Below are 21,300 nucleotides of genomic sequence, written 5' to 3'. Positions count from 1 at the left end.
AAACATACTCTCCAAAACATCCATGTTATCTCAACAGCATTTCAGCCATGTACCACTCAGTGAAGACTTCAGCTTGAGGAAGGCACAGGAGTGGTGAAATACAATAAATGGACCACGACAGACAAGAAATACAGGGAGAATGCAAACACTTTCTACCACCAGCTTTACTCATAGGTCAGTGCTCTCCCAGCAGCTGTAGGTTCTCCCAGGTTTCTTCAATCTCCAGTCTCTGCCCACACAACATTCTCTTGCCTGTGGCTTTTTCCTCTTCTTTCACCTGCAGTTTCACTTTATGCACAATACTTAAGTCTTACATCCCACAAATGGTTTTCATGCATCGGAATACACCCAGGTAACCTCAGCAGAGTTACAGTCACCTGTACTTCTGGGAGGACAGTTTGGCAGTTGGTCTTCATATTTCCAACTGTCTCCTCATAGAATCACAGAATCACAGAATGGCCTGGGTTGGAAGGGACCTCAAGGATCACGAAGCTCCAACCCCCCTGCCACAGGCAGGGCCACCAACCTCCACATTTCACAGCAGCCCAGGCTGCCCAGGGCCCCATCCAACCTGGCCTTCAACACCTCCAAGGATGGACGGGGCATCCACAGCCACTCTGGGCAGCTGTTCCAGCACCTCACCACTCTCACAGTAAAGAACTTCCCCCTGACATCCAACCTAAATCTTCCCTCCCTCAACCTAAATCCATTTCCCCTTGTTCTGTTGTCATCTACCCTTTCAAAGAGTTGATTCCCCTCCTGTTAGTAGGCTCCCTTTAGGTACTGAAGGCTGCAATGAGGTCACCCCACAGCCTTCTTTTCTCCAGGCTGAACAAGCCCAGCTCCCTCAGCCTGTCTTCACAGGGGAGGTTATTTTTCCTCAGGAAAAAAATAACATGAAGAAAAAAACACTAACCACAATAGCAAAGGCGAGACCTTTTGTAATGTTGTCCTTTTCACAAGTATTGGTACCAAAACTACCATCATGTTTCCATGCCTAAAATGAGGAGCACCTTCTGTTTCATGCACAGTGATAAGGTGAATGCCATGGTCTAAACCAGCGTGGGGTTATTTCTGGAAATGAAGCTCCTTTGAGAGCTTGGTGTAGGCTGCAGGTCAGATTTTGCCTTTGACTCCTTTGGTATTGGGTCTTTCAACCTCTGGGGCTATCACATTTTCATCTTATATATGTATCTTTAATAAAACCAGGAGATGAGAAAGACAGAAACAACACATCTCAATGGAATACAATTCAAATAAAGTTGTTAATAATAAATAATGTATTTAGCTTTATATTGCTGCTACTACCTAAGCCTGTGATTATGGGCAATGCTGAGATAAATAGATAAAACAACAGAGAATAGCAGTGAGGCTATTAGGATTTGAAATTTGCCACGAGGCACAAGCAGGTATCTAAATAATAAATATCAGTTTAATTTCTTCAAGCCTCAATCTGCCATGATATTAGCCCTCTGAAGTCAGATTCTGAAGCAGGAATGTTAACTTAACCTTGATTAAAGATGGAGCAGAAATCCCTGAGCACAGCGGCCAGCATCCCTTGTGGACAGGCAGCTTCTTGTTTTTCAGACAATGGTGGGTAAAAATATTTGTCCTTCCTTTTATTTTTAAATGATGAATCCACAGAATGTATTTCTGTATCCTGGTAGACAAAGGCATAATGAGTTAATAAGAAACTCTTCTATTGAAAAAGAACATGTCAGTCATGTCAACAGCATCAATTTTCTAGGTAGAACTTCAATACAGCAGGTAACTGAAATTCAATGCATCTGTTATATTTCTTGTTGCCAAGGCTTTAACATTGCAGCAGCATCTGCTATCACCTTTCCAAGTGAAGTGAAATTGGTGCATTCGTTTTATTTCATGACGTAGCAACTGCACTGAGGACGAATTACAGATTATAGGGTTATATAAAGGTTTTCTCTGCACATATAGAAGGATTCAAGGACTATTGTCTCATGATTATAGACACAACTTATTCTAACTGTGATCTAGTTATTAAAAATTAAATATTTTCTACTATATCCTGTTCTTCAGTTGCTGTAAAAATATTACAGAACACTTATATCCACAGTACGTGGCTCTAACTTTGATCAGTTTGGTATTTTGCACTTTGATTGGTTTGCACTGGAACAGGTTGCCCAAGGAGGCTGTGGATGCCCCATCCCTGGAGGCATTCAAGGCCAGGCTGGATGTGGCTCTGGGCAGCCTGGGCTGCTGGTTGGTGACCCTGCACATAGCAGGGGGTTGGAACTGGATGAGCACTGTGCTCCTTTACAACACAGGCCATTCTGTAATTCTATGAATCTATGATTCTATGATGCTATGATATGATGACCTTTCTTTCCTTCCTGATGGGTGAATTAGGCAAAAAGAAAACAAAAAAAAACCCAACAGGTGAGAGGTAGAGCAACAGGCCAACCATATTAAGGCACGTCGTACAGATCGAGGCCATGATAAGCACCGGTATTCTTCACAGAATCTATGTAAAATTCCTATGCTTTTACACACATTAAAAAAAGAACAGATAATGGCACAACAGGAATCTATTTTCTTGACAGAGAATTAATACTAAAAGAAAACGTCCTGAGTCATTCTCATTACTGCTTGGAAGCTTTAATCTTGTGGACTTAGTTCATGAAAACCTTCAGATCCCTTTACAAGCTAAAGAAAGCGAATACTGGTAGCTTATACATTTAAGCACTTTCAAAAGTCAGACTCATTTCAGAATGGGGTTGTGAAGTCTAAATTAAGGGCTTTTCAAGTAAGGTGGTGTCTCAGTATACTGATCATTGTTCATCTGTGTCATAGAGAGAATGAGAAATCTGAGACAGAAAGAGGCATCTCCCCATACTGCATTGTCTTCATATTGCTATAGTAACTTGTGCAAATGCTAGAAAGACTTTCTGCTGTTGGTTTCTCTCTTTAGCGATGATATTAACGCACAGTATGTCAAATAAGGTCTATGTCATGGAGTCAAGCCCTCTGCATGCATTTTCTTTCTTAAAGCAAAGACATGCCAACTATCAACTATCATGAATCCTAGTGCTGGTCTTGCCCTCTCTCATGTAGAGCTCAGACGAAGGAGAGAGAGAAGTAATTCTGTAAATCAACAGCTGACCAAGGGGGTGGGAGGTAACAGAGCAAGAAATTAGCTCTGCCTTTCTCCACTCTTTTCCATTAACTATTCAAAAGTCTTCCAGGTGACCTCTGGAAGCCCAAATGTCTTAAAGAGAATGGAAACTCCTACATACCAGGGTCAGTCAAAAGACTAATTGGTATGCAAAAGGCAATATTATCCATCAGAAAAAAAAAAAAAAATAGTGGGCTTGCTGCATACAAAATGTAAAACAACTTCACATCAAGTGTTTTATGTAACTCAAAAGAGGAACTAATTCCACATGGCTCACTTTAATATTACATTGTTAATTATTAAGACTTGTGATCCGTATACAAGAGAATATGCTTCAGAAAGTTATTGAGAATTGACAAGATTATAAATGGGTTTAACTAAACAAATATACTGTTATGTTCACTAAGCCCTGTAACAAATAAAGGATAATAAACAGGCACATTCATCTATTTTTCTTCTATTATAGTCACTGAAGACAAACACAGGGGAAAAAAAACAAAACAAACCAAAATGACCTGCTTACATGTTAACACCCTGGACCATAACACTGTAAACTGTTCTGTTTTTAAGAAAATCATCATTAGCTTCTGATTTTATATGGTAATTGTACATCACCAGTTTATGAATAACAACAGTAGAGTTTTTCCCTTCTGATTTCAGAGCCACTTGAGCTATGCAGATTTCAAAAAGCTTATGAATATACAGATAAACACAGAACTGCTCTGAACATCTGTAAGCAAAGTACAAAAATACTTTTCATAGTGAATGAACATCCTGTGCTGCCTAACGCTGGCCAAAATCGGCGTATTTATCTATTAGCCTAGTGTACCAAATATAGCTCAAAATCCTTCACCCAGTCCAGAATTCCCTTTCAGATTTTCATCTGCATGGTTGTCACCATACAACGTAAAAATAACTTTTCAGCACTGTGTTTATAAGCTACAAAATAACTCAATTATCTCTTAGATGTCAATTTAACATGGCAATGCCACACCGTCTGATTGGAGAATCTTCACGTAATCTACCTGGCACCTGAACAGAATGACACTGACTGAGTGAGCTGAACAGAATGAATTTTGTCTGGATGAGGAGCTACGAGATGTGGTTTAGTAGCTTGTGGTAGCAATGGTAATGGGAGGATGGTTGGACCAGATGATCTTCCAGGTCGTTTCCAACCTTGTGATTCTATGATTCTATGATTTTGTGACACTGAGCTGAACTAAGACATTCCTACCTCCCCAGCAGAGTTAGATTTGGCTGCTCTTCAATGTCTATGAAGACAGGGGCTTGCTCTTACAGACTTGAAAGAAGATGAAAAGTTACTTACTTATGACTAACAGACCTAGTGTGAGCGTGAAGCAGCGTATCAAATCACAATCAATACACTCAAGGATCTCCATCTCAGTAATTCCTAAACCCACAGGCATTTAAATCCAAGTATTAGTGCTATGTTACTATCTATTTTCAGATCAATTACATTTAAGTAGTGTTCTCCACACTGGACTTCAAGCAAGATGTTTGTTAGGATTATTAAGGAACATCCTAAATTCACAAGAAATCAAAAACCTTCCAAAGGCTCTATGAGCCAAAGGATGTAGAAAATATTTCTACACCTCTTGGTAAGACAGAAAGCAGAAACTTTTTCCTGTGGATTCCAAATACATATATAAAATGCTTGGATCAGATACATGATCAAAGACTGGAATTTCATGCATCCAAGAACAAGAGATTGGGAAATCTCAGCAAGCACACAGTCCCCTGCCTCCATACGTACATACACTGACAATGTATGGCAATACTCTTATCTCCAGACAGAAGGATGAATAGTAAACGTACATGCACACATCATAGAAACTAGATGATCATTATGGTCCTTTTCAACTCAGGCCATTCTCTGATTCTATGATTCTACATCAATTAGCTGCTCACACAACAGGCATCCAATTGCTTTGAAGAAGTCCAAGGGCAATCACAAAAAGCTGTCAGATGTGACCACAGCGTGGCAGGTGCAATAATCTCACACATCTCAAATGGCACTAAAACCTACATTTAGGGAATCGAATCAAAAAAGCACCATTGGTTGATACGTTTGAAGAGCCCTTAGCTTGGACATAACAGTAAATCCACACCATTTTGCCTCGGGTCTCGCTGATGATCTGCTTTTGGAACAAGGGCTACATGCTCAATCCAAAGAATTATTGCCTATATTCCTTCAGAGCAGAGTGCCAGGAAGGTGTTGGATTAAAATAACTTTCCTGCACAGATTCTCCAGCCTGCATGGGTTGAATGCAAAGCTCAAATACTTGCCAAGCAGAAAACTTTTAGTGGCATTAATGTGCTTCCTGGAGCTGGATTTAGAGGCCACAACTGTTAAGTGTTTGCCATGGATATGACCTTGTCAGAACAGATGAAGAGGAAAGTGGCAATCACTGTGTGCAACTGAAGTCTACTGCTTCATAAGTTGCTCTCCCCAACGAAAACTATGGCAACTAGAAGCAGCCAGATGGCAATATCTCAGGGGGGCTGGTGAGAGCTCTCTACAGAGACTTCCAAAAGGTATGTTCAAAGATAAAACAAAATCTGCCAAAAAAAAAAAATCAGAATAAAATCAGAATAAAATGGAGCTAGAAGAAGCTAAGTAGGAAGAAAAAATTAGCATGCAGGAATCAGTACATTCTCCAGTTCAGCTCTGCTGCACCACTAAGAACAGAAATACGCAGCACATACGCATCCCATTTATGTTCACAGAGGCAAGGCTGTGAAGAATGTGCTTATCCTTATGGATATCTCTGAGGAAAAACACCAGTGTCCAGTACCTGGAGGCATACAAACATCCACCATGTGAACGTGCATAAAAACAAGCACAGGAAAAATAACCTCAGCTGTGGTTTTGCAATACCAATCTAGCAACAAAACTGTCAGAAAACAGACTTTGCAGATATTTTTTTCCGTTTCTTTATTCCTGGATTCTTATTGTTAAATTACCATTTTTGTTCACTGCTGATGAAATAACACAAATAAAGTAGCATCAGAAAGCTTTTAAAGTATCCAAATCAAATGCAAAGCACCCAATACTGTGGACCCATCCCAAAATATAAAACCAGCATATATTGTATAGGACTAAAAGACATGGTATCTTTTTTCTGCTCCCCTGACTACACCTTGTCTTGTGCTCACATCCCCCCTTGGCCAACAGCCAGCACTCAGGGTTTTGGAGAAAGACTCAACAGAGCAACAGGACTAACCTCAGTGTATTGGAACAATGAGTGCATTGGGAAAGAGAAACTATTCTGCACATCCCTACTCTGTATATCCCCATTCTATGCAAACAATCTAACTAATGTCCAGGACATTAAATAGAGTGGCCAAAAAAAGGCCTACAGAATTGTAGGGGCTGGAAGGGACTCGTAGAGGTCATCGAGTCCAGCCCTCCTGCCAAGCAGGCTCCCTGCAGCGGGATATATACGCTTATACATTCACAGATGATGCAAACAAATGATCAAAGTAGATAGCACGGGAACATTACGAAATGAAAGCATTAGGAAGCAACAGATAGTACAGGCATCACTGATCCCTCCACAGGTGGTATTTCCCTTTGCTGTTTTGCAGGAATTCTGGGTCTCTCTGCATTAGTTAATACAAAAGCACAAGCCTCCTTCTTTTTGTTCTAGACATTTTTACATTTCTACATACTGCTCTGAGTTACCAGCAGAAATTCTCCCTAATCTGTACATTTTCTTTCACACTTACAAGGCAATTTCTCTGTATTGTCTATAAAATACCACTTTAAAACCTCTTTTTTCACACATTTTTTACTTTTTCTATAAAGTTTTTCCTGTACTGAGTGCCTTGCTGCACTTCTCCATGGTTGCTAGAGTTCCATTATTTGTTCATATCACTGAATTCTTTACACTCCATCAACCCTACACAATAGATTGTTAGTATATAAGTATATCAAATTCAGCATTTGGCATAAAAAGGGCTATCAAGAAAATAAAGCAAAAGCAAACCTCCAAGTTGTTCTCCATCATAGACTACAGGAAAGCAAGAATTTACTTTAACAGCAACATGAGTCAGTTGGGTGCCAGTGGTTCTATGTTTTGGATCACAGAAACTGCAGTAGGTTATCAGTGTTGTAGAAGGATTAGTATGGAGTGCAATGAAAATAAAGGCAAGGATTTGATTTGGAAATGATAAGATGCTGTGCAATGAACTACATACAAATTTAACAAATTTTTAATAGTAACACAAATGAGAAACCTAGACTTTCCCAGGAGGTTATATGGAAAGAAAAGGAAAAAACGCTCACTTTCTCGTTTCTGTCTATACTCAAATATGGATAAAATTTAAATCAAAATTCATACTTTTTTAAAAAGACACATTTGCATAAGTTGCAGAACAATCCACTTCCTGAGAAAATACATTAAAACACAATAAGCAATGAAGAAAATCTAAAACTTGTACTTTTTTTCCTTTTTTCTCAAAGTATTTCTACCTTACTGAATGGTAGGAACTGACGATGGGATGGGCATACCGTAGATGTCCCTGCAGTTCAGGACACAGGGTAGGTAGCAGTGTTCTGTAAATAGCTCTTCAGTTGCTGCAGTCTGTCCTTCACTCTTTATTGTCACAGAATCATACAATCATAGAATCACCAAGGTTGGAAAAGACCTACAGGATCATCCAGTCCAACCATCCACTGATCACCAATAGATCTCACTAAACCATGTCCCTCAACACAACGTCCAAACATTTCTTGAACACCTCCAGGGTCGGTGACTCCACCACCTTCCTGGGCAGCCCATTCCAGCACCTGACCATCTCACAATCCTTAAAAATCAAAGAGACAAGCTTACCTGAACAGACTTCTTTGTAGGTAGGATTTGGAGTATAACCTCCTGCATAACCCACGTGAGTGGAATAGACTCCTTTCTGTCTCCAAAACTTCCTCTCAGCTCCCCAGAAGCAGCCCATACCTGAATATTGGATGAAGTACATAACAGTATGTCAAAATCTGCTCAGTGCTGAATCATTCATTTGCACATTCATTGATATAGCTCATATAGCCAGTATGTGATGGCCAAGCACTTTCCAAGACTACATGTGGAGTAATTACACTGATAAATCCATTCTGCATCAGTGCACAACGCAAACATAGGTTTATTTTATAATGCTTCTGAATGAATGTTAACACATTACAGAGTACAAATCCTGTAAGGGTTCAAAGGCTCAAACAAGGAGAATTTTCATGCAAACAAAAATTACTTAAAATGCAATCGCACTGTTTGTACAGCACCATTTTTACTCCAGTTGATTAGCAAGCTGTCAAAACACAATAATTTGTATTAATGGCAAACAGTTATTTAATTTTCTGTTTTCAGGCATATGCAGTCTTTAAAGATGGCAAAAATAATGGATTAAATTATACGCTATACAGGAGGAAAAATGCTTTGATTTAACAAGTTATGCATACACATATTTCATGTTCTGACAAAATTTCAAAATTCATTCACCCACACGGCCAGTTATCAAAAGGCCATTGTCAACAGGTGTAAATTAGCAAAAGTCTCCAGGTAACAGGAATCAAGCATATGGTGTGAAAGCCAAGGGGAAGGAACAAACAAGCCTAACATTCACAATTCTCTGATGGCTTAAATAGTTCAGAGATGTTAGCTACGATTTGAAGGACTTTATGAAGCTGAAACATGTCGTGTACACTCTAGTAACTCAGGTTGGATATTAGGAAGAATTTCCTCACAGAAAGAGCAGTGATGCAGTGGCACAGCTGCCCAAGGAGCTGGTGGAGGATGTTTCAGGGTGGATGGGAGGTGTTCCAGAACCTTGGGAATGCAGCACTGAGGGATTTAGTGGGCATGGTGGGGTGGACTGGGGCTGAGTTTGGGGTTCTCAGAGGTCTTCTCCAATCTTATTGATTGTATGATTCTAGGATTATTTAACTCATCCCTGATTATGGGTAATGTGCTTTCTCTTTCAATGATAACATATGTTCTAAAACATAAAAGCTAGTAAAAAATCAGCTAACCACTGATTACACTTAAAAATCAATGACCCATTATGAGTTTCCTATTGATAACAATACAGATACGACAGGTTGAGAAATTACAGAAATATTCCTTTAAAGTTCAACTAGAACAATTATGATCACTCACAAAGGCAAATTCTTTCTTTGAAACCCAGAGATTAGCTTCAGACGTACTTTGACCAACTCCTATGGTAACAAACAAAAATACAGAAGTGATGACTCAGAATGTTTCAGTTGCTCAAGTGAGTCACACCAATTGGGAGCCTAGCCTGCTCCTGGAGACCTGGGACAGAGACAGGCATCTCCTGAGTACCATTCAGTTCAAAGAGATAGAAAGTTACCCATCTAATTGCATTTTCCATGGACTACAGAGACAGCTATAGCTATTAAATTTGGGTTCTTCAGCTAGGGTTGTTAGAGTTAGGGTGGTATGGTTAGGTCATGGTTGGACTCGATGATCTTTAAGGTCTTTTTCAACCTGAGTAATTCGATGATTAAACTAGGCTGGTGAGAAAGTATTGAAGGATCAATCTTGAATCTGTCTCCAGATTTTGCAGAAAGAACATTTGAGAATTCTTACTGCCTGCAGTTCTTTATTCCCCACATCCAATGCTAGAGTTGTACATAGCTCTTGACTCTTTCTTCATATTGCTTTATCCACGAGGGCATTTTAGAAGTGCTCAGAAGTAGACTGATGCTACAGTCTACACAGATGGACATTCCTATGTTCACTACACGTGCTTCCTAAGAGGAGGATGAGGTTGCCTGGACCCTAGGCAGGTGGAGTGCCAAATATCTCCTCAGTTTTCAGTGGACACGAGATGCCCCTGGTGGAATTGATGGGATCACACTGGAGGTTTACAGGTCACTAGTCAATGGATAAAGAGTACAAAACATCAGTGAGAAAAAGCCTAACACAGAATTAGAGGACTGAATTCTGCCCAAGTTTCTCTGACTGACAGTTCTGCCTGAGAGCTATATAAAGCAAGTAAATGGCTGATAAGGTCCACTGTCCTGAGGAAAAAAAAAATCATTATTAAAGAAGAAAAGGATTCACTGTATCTTATGACTTTTCTCTGTGTCATAAAAACCCAGAGCCACTCTTCTTTCCCATGACCAGTAGACCAAACCCCATCAGTTTCAGTGACCTAATGCAGACCTAGCCCATAAAAACCTTGAAATCATAGAAATATCTGGATTGGAAAAGACCTTCAATATCACAGAATCATAGAATGGCCTCGATTAAAAAGGACAATAATGATCATCTAGTTTCAAACCCCCTGCTACAGGCAGGACTTCCAATCACGAGCCTGGCTTTGAATGCTTCCAGGGATAGGGCATCCACAAGATCATCAAGTCCAGCCTGAACATGCATAACTGTTGCTGAAATCTCTAAAATGTAGTACTACATGACACCATTCTCACAAGAGACTTGTACACACATTATCTTATTGAGACAGCCTGGACGTGTCATCTTTGCTTTGTGGAGAAGAAAACGTTTTGGGGCATTCATGAAATCAGAAATTCTGTACTTTTCTTTTTTGGCATCCGAGACATATTTTTGATTTTATAGGGATGATTCCTTGATTATTTTTTTGAGTAATTCATTCCACTGCAGACATAGTATCTATTATGGACATGTTCCTCAGAAGACTGGAGAGACTGCCTCACCATGACAACCTAATTATGGATCTGTACTCTAAGTACCTGGGACAGCATCCAATATTCAGGTTTGAATTCAAACATGGGCCCAACTTCAAATACAAAGTAGAAATGTTCATTACTTTCCTATTTCAAGATGTCTGGAACTAATGATAATTAACCATAATGTTTGGTGACTCTCCTTGATCAATAGTTATTGTTTAGGGTTCTCTCACCAATTGTCCTCACCCACTTGAACTAATTACCTATATCTTCATAATGGTTTCTTTCACTATTATTTGTTCTCTGCAACCAGTTTATATATGAAATCATCGTGTTCCCCATCCTCTCAGAAACAGACATTCTATTCTTTTGGTGAATGATTCTCATGACTTCTCAAGTACACTGACACCTTGTGCAAACAATAAATCCTCACATCCACGAGAACAGATAAAATTGAAGTCATTGTCACAAGAAAAAACCTGCTAGTAAAAGGACATAATTTACAACAATATAACACTCAATTGCTTTCCGTGGAATAAATACATCCAGCAGCTGATGTTTGTTATTCTGCTTAAGTAGGGCCATGTTCTACAGAGAAATTGTCACAAGGAGAGGGATATTAAGAATAAAACCCCCTTCAGTGCTCTTCTTCAGAACACTGATGGTCTGAAGCCACATTCAGACTACTAAAATTGGGAAATAATCTCAGTTAAAGACGTCATGTATTCCTGTAGTACAAATAACAGAATCACAGAATTGCAGAATGGTTGGGTTGGAAAGGACCTTCCAACAGTTGGACTAGATGATCTTACAGGTCGTTTCCAACCTTGTGATTCTATGATTCTATAACCTCAAGGATCATCAAGCTCCAATCCCCCCGCCACAGGCAGGGCCACCAACCTCCACATTTCATACCAGACCAGGCTGCCCAGGGCCCCATCCAACCTGGCCTTGAACACCTCCAGGGATGGACGGGGCATCCACAGCCTCTCTGGGCAGCTGTTCCAGCACCTCACCACTCTCTCTGAAAAGAACTTCCCCCTGACATCCAACCTAAATCTTCCCTCTTTCAACTTAAAACCATTACAAAGAAGTTTACTTCCTCTAATTTCTGCTATTCCAGTAAAAAATTGAAGATGTTCCAAAAAATTAGATAAAACTCAGAGGGAAAAAACAGTAAAAAGCAGCAGAGAAAAGAACATAAAAGAGAAATAAGCCACTCATACTATAACGTGAAACCAGCAAAGATAAATTTGATTTTAAACTATTCATTAAATATTTTGCATAATCCTCAGTACTGGTTAAGTGAGCGCAGCTTTAGTGTTAGATAGCAAGCGGCACTGCTAAGGGGAAAAAAAAGAAGGGAAATACTGGGGAACATGCTCTTATGCCCAAAAAAACCGCATAATTTGAATATAATGGGGATGGCAGGAGAGTATTTAAGCATTGAAGATATTTGTCACTTTTTAATTGCTAATTTGTAAAACAAAAAGTATTCTTTAAGTGATGGGTTTTGACTGACTCTTAATTGGAATTTCAAAAGGCATTTTAAGATTTTATGCTTTTGAACTTCAAAAACAAACAGATTCAAATGGCAGTCTTTAAAGGTTCATTCATCCCTCTAAATAATATTAATCACACAATTCGGGAATAAATGCTAATACTGCTATTCCTTTCTAGCATTCACATCCTTCTTCTCAGAGCATTCCCTTTATATACATATATAAATACACAATATATATATATCTCTCCTCTGAAGAACTCTTTTTGTATACAGCTCAGTGAAGGAACACGTGTTTCCATAGGCAACCCAGCCATTAGCACATTTGTTAGAAAAAGTTTGTATAAGCTGAAGTATCCTTATAAAATAATGAAAGCAAAATATTGCTCTGATAAGAGAGATAAGCTTCCCATTATTAAAGATAATCTGTAACAATTTTGAAATATTCACAGAGCTAAACTGAGCAAAATGGAACTGCAGGTGTTTACTTTCTGGTGAGATTAATCGCTATACAGATGACGTTAATGTATTGACAAATGTCTCCATTGACTGTAACAGGAGTTCATACATTCAGAGATTAATTCATTTGACTAAAGAGAGACATCCAGGGTCACAGGTAGTGACCCATCCCTACAGACAGCCAAGGACAGGCTGGATCTTGAGCACCTGGGGGGCTCTGAGCACCTGACAAAGCTGTAGGTGCCCCTGCTCATTGCAGAAAGTGGGACCAGATGGCCTTTAAAGGTCCCTTCCAACTCAAGCAGTTCTATAATTCCGTGATTGTTTGATTTGAGATGCCTTAGGATATGCATGACATCTATCTGCTCAAGGCTGACAAACATGGCACGGGACTTGAGCGAGATACACGCCCTTCATGGAAGGCCAGGTAGAAGGCCATACCAGATACAACTATTTGTATATTTAAGGAGAGAGAAATAAGCCTGTATCTTGAATGTAGACATTATAAAAACATGAACATTTTTAATCTAGTTGAATCAAACCATACAAAATAAGTTGTGGTTGGAAGCTGTCCGTTTCTTTTGGTGGCTAAAAAAAGTACCTACCACGAGCAGCTCGGTTGCAGAAGTCTGTGTGTGGGTCTGTAATTAAGCCACATAAAACCTAAGCAAAATGACTAATTACAGCTATTCCAGATCTATTCTGGTAATCATGTACTTAGCTTTCAGTACTATTAGATTCTTTATTTCCTGTATTGCATGCAACAGCCATTGCACAGAAAATAAATAAATAAATAAATAAAATAAAAACAGATTGGAAAACTTGTTTAAAATCATGCAACGTTCAAGATGTGCTCCCCTTTCACACGAGAAATTGGAAGATCCTACACAGGGAACCTTTTTTCACCCTCATTCTGCTCCCCTTCCCCGGTGTTTCTCCCTATCACATCTTTGAATAGCACTCCATTTCCATGCACGTTCCCTGATACAAATTCCTATTCATGATTCCATGATGTAAAGTGGGCACAGGCGGTACATTTGCATCAGAAGGGCATTCCTGATCCAAATTAAAACCTAATAAGACTCACCCATGCTGTACTAATTAAAGTCTATTAAGTTGTGAGCCCTGTAGATGTTAACAGAGACTGAAGCTTCAGGGACTCTCAGGTTTCCATTTAGAGGAACTCACAATGGTTGTATTGTTTATCAAGTCTGGCTGATTTTCCTATTTTCTCTACAACACATATGCATCCATGGCATTTTTATTCCATCCTTTCTTTATTCCTGTGTCCTTTACCTTTGTGTCCCTCTTCTCTGGGCACTCAGTGCTTGCACAGCCTGACTTCAGCTGACAGCCCATGACCTTTGGTTGCTGCCAGCTTTACCTACTGGCATTATCTCTTCCTACCCTCCCAGCAGCCCAATCGGACATCCAAAGAAGACACTTTTTGTCTAATTCTGAGAAACAAATGCATTATTTCCATGACATGCCAAGGTTTTTTTGGCCCACAGCCTGCAAGCTCTCCACCCACACTCTGAGCAGCAGATTAAGAAGCTGTTTCAACGTCAGGCTGACAGCAGTGCTTCACTGCAGAAGGTGAATGGAAAGAATAGGGATCCTGCTCCTCCTTCTGTTTGAAGGATTTTAGAAAGTATGCTTCTGCTAATAGGGATAAATTTCATATTTTTACGTACCCTCAGAAAAATAAAACGTGCTGCTGTGATGAGGGAACAAAGAGCAGCGTGCCCTGGAAACTTCTCCCCTAAGCCCAGCTCACCATAGGGAGGAGGACAGAGAGACCTGAGAGCAGCATTTCAGTACCTGAAGTGGGGCTGTAGGAAAGATGGGGACTGACACTTCAATGGGATCTGTTGGGTTAGGACAAGAGAAAATGGCTTTAAACTAAAATAGGGGAGATTTAGACTGGATGTAAGGAAAAAGTTTTTTACAATAAGGGCAGTGAGGCACTGGCACAGGTTGCACAGAGATGAGGTGGGTGCCCCGTCCCTGCAGACAGCCAAGGTCAGGCTGGATGGGCATTGAGCACTGATGGAGCTGTGGGTGTCCCTGTTGAGTGCAGGCAGTGGGACCAGATGACCTATAACAGTCCCTTCCAACTCAAACTCTGTGATTCTATCTACCCAAAGCTCAGGAGCACACCGAGCAGGAGTGCAGCCTGTGCCAGCATACGCTCTGAAGCCCTAGAAGCAGCGATGCTGCCAGCTGCTCAAACCCAGCCAAGAGGAGCTGGGGCACAGGCTGCTCCTCTCCACGGAGGCAGCAGAGGACAGCCAGCCGCACATCCTGCCACTCGTCCCACTGCTCGCCGGGAGCTGATGGCACAGCTGCCAAAGCCCTTGGCCAGTCTAGAATTTGGCCCGAAGTCTGAACACGATTTATTTAGTTACCTCTATAAAATCTGGAGAAGCCTAGCAAATGCTCAGCTGCTTTGAACTGATTTTTTTTTTTTTTTCCCACCCGGTTGGAAGGAATAAATTGAACCTCAGCAAGCCTGAGAGTGTCAGGACAAGGTGGAATGGTTTCAAACTAAAAGAGGTGATTTACATTAAATATTAGGAAGAAATCCTTTACTCAGAGGGTAGTGATGCCCTGGCACTGCTGCCCAGAGCTGCGGGTTCCGCATCCCTGGAGGTGTCCAAGGCCATGGATGGGTGCTGGGCAGCCTGAGCTGGTCCCTTACAACCCAACCATTGTATGATTCTATCAGTCAAGTCATATATCTATATAATAATGTGTATTACATAGATTTCTGCCAAGTTCAAACAGTGTTTGATCAGCCTTTTCTCTTAAAAAATTGTGCAGTATGGTTGGTACGGCTTTGTGGTTGAAGTCCATTAAAGTGCTGATATTTTTAAGCCTTGTGCCAGACAGATATTTGATTATGCTGTGTGCACCTCAGCTGTGGGGACCACTCATTCTTTGTACTTCTCAGATTGCAGTAGGTACTTTGGCTTCACGTTGAAGGGCCAGAAGAACACTTGTACCCAATCCAGAGCCTACACACAGTTCTTGTACCCATGGTTAAAACACTTTGGCTTGGATTTATACAACTCTTGGATTTATACAACTCTGTAAGCTAAGTTTTAGTCATGGAATTATAAAGGTTGGAAAAGACCCGTACGATGACCAAGTCTAACCACTGACACATCCCCACCATGCCCACTGACCGTATCCTCATTGCCACATCTCCACATTGATAACCTCCAGTGACACTGTCCCTACCGCCTCCCTGGGCAGCCTGTTTTTCTGTTTGTTCTACACAGGGAAATATTCCAGTTTCTTTGGCTTCACTGTGGTTGAAGATACAGACCCAACAGGAGCACGGGATCTCACAATCACATGTAAAAGGAGTGAATACATCTTTATCAAACACATTTACGTTGCTTGTGTACTTACACAACAGCTTATAAGGGCCAGAAAAGGTAAAGTGATCAAAGTTGCATCCCCATAAGCACCAAGATCAAAAGGCAGCATGAATTACCTGAAAGTCTTTGCTGTGAAATTTTTCAAATTCCTGTTGAGAATCTGGAAAGAATTTCAGATTCAGACTGAAATGTAATGTCATCTTTTACATAACGCTGTAATATGTAGGGCGCTTTGGTGAGCCATCTGGATGCATATAGGATTAATGTTATCAGTCAGGACTTGAAATAAAATTGTATCATTGATGTCTTTAGGAGTTTAACGTGCATGCAGCAACCACGGAATATTTGAGCAATCAAAAATATCTCAGACCACTGGAAAACAATCAACTAAGAAATGGTTGTGAGGAATATTAAAAAAAAAAAAAAAAAAGCCTGAAATGGAGAACAAGCTCAGCTGAAAGAAATAAAATTCCTGATGACAGATGGCATTAAGCGGATGATCTTCCTAGATAAGCGTTGGCTCTAATGCTACAACAGGGTTGATAAATATGTTGAACAACTTGCCTGGGGCAAGTCAAACAAAGCCCTCGGCAAGAAATTTAAAATGCAGTTTGCCTAACAGAGCAACTAAAGAGGAATTTCTTGGCTCACCATTTTGCCAAGATGTGTTCTGTTCACACTGCATGAATTCCCAGAGAAACTGTTGGGTTTGCTTCATTTTCCATAGGAAAAGCAGAAGCCTCATGTTCATTCAAATTACCAAATGGCCGGGCAATTCAGTGCTGCCAGTATGGTGGCTGCTGACATTCAAAGAGCGTGTGGGCGTGTGTGTGTATGTATGTGTGTTTGTATAAAACCTGCACAACACATTATTGTAAGAGGAAAAGGAGAACATCATAATAGAAAGGGAGTATTTTACTGTCAACAGAAAAACTGCCATGTTCTCAGTAAGAAAAATATGCGTAACGTGTGGTACGACTTTAGAAAGGCCCTATAAGGCAACAGCACTCCAACTGGGAAAAGGGCGAGATAGAGAGACAGAAAACGGTTCTCAAAATGTATTTATGCAACCCATCATAAAAGCACATTACAAGTAAGAAATAATATAAAATCAACAAGATTTTAAGAAATTTGAAGCCAATATCAAGGATAGTAATAGGACATAAACCATGGCTACCATGAACTTCACAATTACAGCAGGAGAGGTTTCAGATATTCCTATTCAAATGCAGTTTTGATCTTAACCAGCAGAGAGCAGGGAAATACACATCTCAGTGCTCTAAAATACTCTCAAAGATGGCCTTATTCACTGCCTTAGTATTCTTTCCCCATGCGATAAACTGGAATAGTTAAACCAAGTTGCTCTCTGGTGAGTCCAGATAGTAAGAAAATTCCATCATCACAATCCTCTGCTGGAAAACTTTTTCTAATTTCCAGAAACTGGAAGATACGGACCACTCATAAACATTTATATACTCATCCAAAAGGTTGGCATCACAAGCTGGGAAGGGAATATGTGAAAGCAGCACTGGCCAAACTTCCTGACCTTTGAGAGAACCTTTCAGGAAGCTCATCTCAGGTCTAAATAATCAGAACTAGCAGTGTAAATTGCTTCTAAAGGTGAATAGGATGAGAAGTAGATCTTGAGAGAGTGAAGAAATAGAAGCACTTCAGTGGCTCTGCCCTTTTCTGCATTGCTGGACTACCAGCCGTGTTCCTTGTGGCTGTTTTGCAACTGTTTGTTGTGCATCAATCACGCTCAGCATTCCCTTAGTTCTTAATTAGGAGAGAAAGGTTAAAAGGAGTTGGAAGATGTGCAGGATTCATCTGCACAAAAATACACATACAATTCATAGGCTTTACCTCCCAGCTCCCAAAAGGGCACAGTGTGGGAATGTGCCATAGGAGGAAGCCTGGCAGCAGCCATTTGGATCTGGGGAACCATACTTCCTCTCTCCTCTAGAAAGCAAATACTTAAATACTAATTCTCATGCATTTAGCTCCTTTCATCAAAAGACATCAAAGCATTTTGCACACAATAATTAAGCCTCGCATGAACCATAATTTATGAATTATTACTTTAAGTACTCTCCAACTGAGGTATGAGGGGTCCCAAAGCAAAGCAAAGAATCCCTTTTGGAAAAATACCAAAGGATCCCAACTAACAGGTCTTTGTTTCAAATAATTCTTTTTCATGTTATGACTGCTGGTTGATAGAAACACTACTTGATAAACGGATGTTTTTTCTACCTTTTTCTTGTCTTATTTCTGTTGATTTATATTCCTCTGAAAAGCTTGTTGTAGATAAAATATAGCAACTTTCATCTAATCCGTCGTTCAGTGGTAGAATATACCTGAAACATAACAACATGGAAAATAAGACAAAATGAAGAGCTGCCTCCAAAAGTACAGAAAATGTCTCTGAGCATTATGATAGCTTTAACAAATCGAGCCAAGTGGTGATCTTGGTATTTGCTAGGCTGAGGTTGCCAAGATTAGGCATGGGGCAAAAGAATAATAATTAAATAATAGAAGATGCATCAAAAAAAACAGTTCAGTGTCTCACTCTTGAAGACTTCCATCGTATGAAAAGCTATCTTGTTCCTTGATTGATTTTCATTCATGAAATGGAACCATTTCTGTTTTCTTGGTTCTGTATTGGACATTGATTCCATTCTATTTAGATGTGCAGATCTGGCAAAAATGGGATGAGAAGAAAGTTTCACGAATGCAAGCTCAAGTTCAGACCACAAAAGACCTTCTCTCCAAGGCTCATTTCTACCATTCGTGCCATTGCTTCTTTCAACACAAATGCAGAACAAGCCAGCAACCTCTCCAAAAGCTTTCTGACAGAGCCATTCCATAAACATGAAGGAGCACTGTCACAAATCGTAGAGCTCAGGCACTGGAAACTAAACCAGTAAATATGTGTTTCTTCAATGCTCTTTAATGGGGATTTGGGAATACAAATGAGTGACGGCTCATGGATGGGAACAACTGGGCATCACTTTCACTCAAAACGAATCACACATAAAGCAATATTGCACAAAAATGTGTAAGATCTGCAGAAAAGACGTGCTATTCACAGAGTAACAGCAGGCAGTCCTAAATGCAAAGTATCTAAATTAGCATTGCAATTCTTCCAGATCTAACTGATTAAAGGGAAGTCCTACAAAGTATTGTAGGGACCCATTGTTTCTTGGCCACAAAGGTGATACCTGAAGGAATTTGTGATAGGTAAAAAGAATAACAGGGTTTATGGCCAAAATTCTGACTGTATTGACTATTCACTCTTTTAAATGTCTCTCACAAAATAAATCAGTCTCAATACAAGCATATTAATACAAGCATCTAGTATTAAATGTAGAGGTTGGTGGCCCTGCCTGTGGCAGGGGGTTGGAGATTCATGATACCTGAGGTCCCTTCCAACCAAAGCCATTCAGTCATTCTGTGAAATGTAATGTATATGCATCATAAGCTATTTGCATATCTCTGATGTGCCCAAAAATGGAACAAAATCTTCATCTGAATTAAAGAAAAGAATATCCAAGGATAGAGTTAATAAGTGATGCCAGCTTGTGCACAGATGAATTCAGTCTAACTACTTTTCTATCTACTTTGAAGAAGGGAGTAGTTTATTAATATATTACCTTTCAAAAGTCTGTTAGGGACTAAAGGAACCCCCGGCACAATAATATGTGAAAGAGATTGAGGTAGAGCTACATGGTCCTATCATCAACTTGATTATTTGCTTCATTGCAAAGCATCACATCTTTAGTTCAGCCATTGATTTGAGGCTTTCAAATCATTTTGTGATCTTCCTTTGCTCTATGCATTCCAGCACTTCGCACTGGAGATTCATTTTAGATCATCCTCGGTCATTTGACACACTTTAGTGCTCTGCTACTCAAGTAGAACTCAGTGTACACATAAAATAAGAGATGTCATCAGGGCTGCATAATCCATTTGATTCTCTTGAAACTGTATCTTTCATATAAACTCATCTCTGCAATAATAGAGAAGTCTTAGCCTTGTCTTGTGAAAATCTCTGTAATCTCCCAGCAACCTTAGGGAGTTTGAAATACAGAGGCAAAACAAAATATATTCTGCTATAATAAAAGCAAAGCACAACAAACACCTTGTTACGGGCTAAATAAGAATCACTTTCAGAGCTATAATGCAGAAAATAATAACTTGTTTACAAAGTCTGTTCACTGCAAGGAATAGAAATCTTGATGTTTCTTTCCCTCTTTGATAACTATTGCTAAGTTAAATTAACTGCCACAGACACATTCAAAAAAAGCCATGTCATATTACTTATTTTATCTATATCCCTAGACTTTAAATAACAACAGAAAGCTGTAGGCACCCTGACAATTATTTAAACTTACAATCTGTAATTGCTCAGGAGTAAAAAAATAATTACATCCAAATAACAAGCCAGTTCAACAAACAGCCCTTTATTCCTCCTTTCTCCAACTTCATAGAAACATGCCCTTAACCCTTTTCCAGTGGAAGCCCAAACTAATAAATGTCATCTGAGTGTACCTAAAAGATCATCAAAATTAATCTATTTTGGACCACAGCTGTCCTTAATGGTAATACAGAATTTCCAGGAGGTATTTTCTCGTCTCTTAGAGGCCAATAAAATTTTGGTGTGTTCTCACTTGCAAAAGAGAATACTTCTTTCCTATACATCCCACAACAATTACTCAAAAAAATACCAGAGAAGATTGTTATAGCAAAACTAATTTATATCCAGAGGAACAGACAGAGGCCAAATAGATATGTGGTTAGTCATTTATCATTTACGCACTATTTGACATGCACTCATTGCCAAAAAACATGGTGTGCTATTGTTGAAAATAAAGTAACTATCAAAGATACTGAGGCAGTGTCTACACTGCACTGATGGCTTGGGAAAGGAATTGTCATCAGGAAGAATGAACCTTTGACCTCTTCTTGGCCTAACTCAAAAGAGAGAGGATTAAGGTTGGATATAAGAAAGTTTTTTTACAATAACAGGGGTGAGGCACTGACACAGGTTGCACAGAGAGGCATTGGTGCCCTGTCCCTGCAGACAGCCAAGGTCAGGCTGGATGGGCTCTGAGCACTG

At 39.8% G+C, this 21,300-nt stretch overlaps 1 protein-coding gene across 4 annotated transcripts in view; it reads right to left on the bottom strand.

Annotated features, from left to right (window-relative positions):
- Positions 1 to 21,300, bottom strand: part of MSRA (methionine sulfoxide reductase A) — a 213,904-nt gene that overhangs the window by 138,121 nt on the left and 54,483 nt on the right. For 2 of the 4 annotated variants that reach the window (XM_019613395.2, XM_031552652.1), the window contains 2 exons: positions 18,435 to 18,538; positions 8,008 to 8,127 (listed from right to left, as the gene is read on the bottom strand). In XM_019613395.2, coding sequence (XP_019468940.1) covers positions 8,008 to 8,125 — 118 coding nt within the window. In that variant the 5' untranslated portion in view covers positions 8,126 to 8,127; positions 18,435 to 18,538. Of the gene's footprint in view, positions 1 to 1,509; positions 1,661 to 8,007; positions 8,128 to 18,434; positions 18,539 to 21,300 lie in introns of all 4 variants that reach the window. The other 2 variants (XM_031552651.1, XM_010708107.3) reach the window with 2 other exon arrangements.

Source organism: Meleagris gallopavo, chromosome 2 (genome assembly GCF_000146605.3).
Source record: "Meleagris gallopavo isolate NT-WF06-2002-E0010 breed Aviagen turkey brand Nicholas breeding stock chromosome 2, Turkey_5.1, whole genome shotgun sequence".
Lineage (NCBI taxonomy): Eukaryota > Metazoa > Chordata > Aves > Galliformes > Phasianidae > Meleagris > Meleagris gallopavo.
Note: the sequence above shows the minus strand (reverse complement) of the source record. Positions and strands in the feature narration are given on the sequence as shown.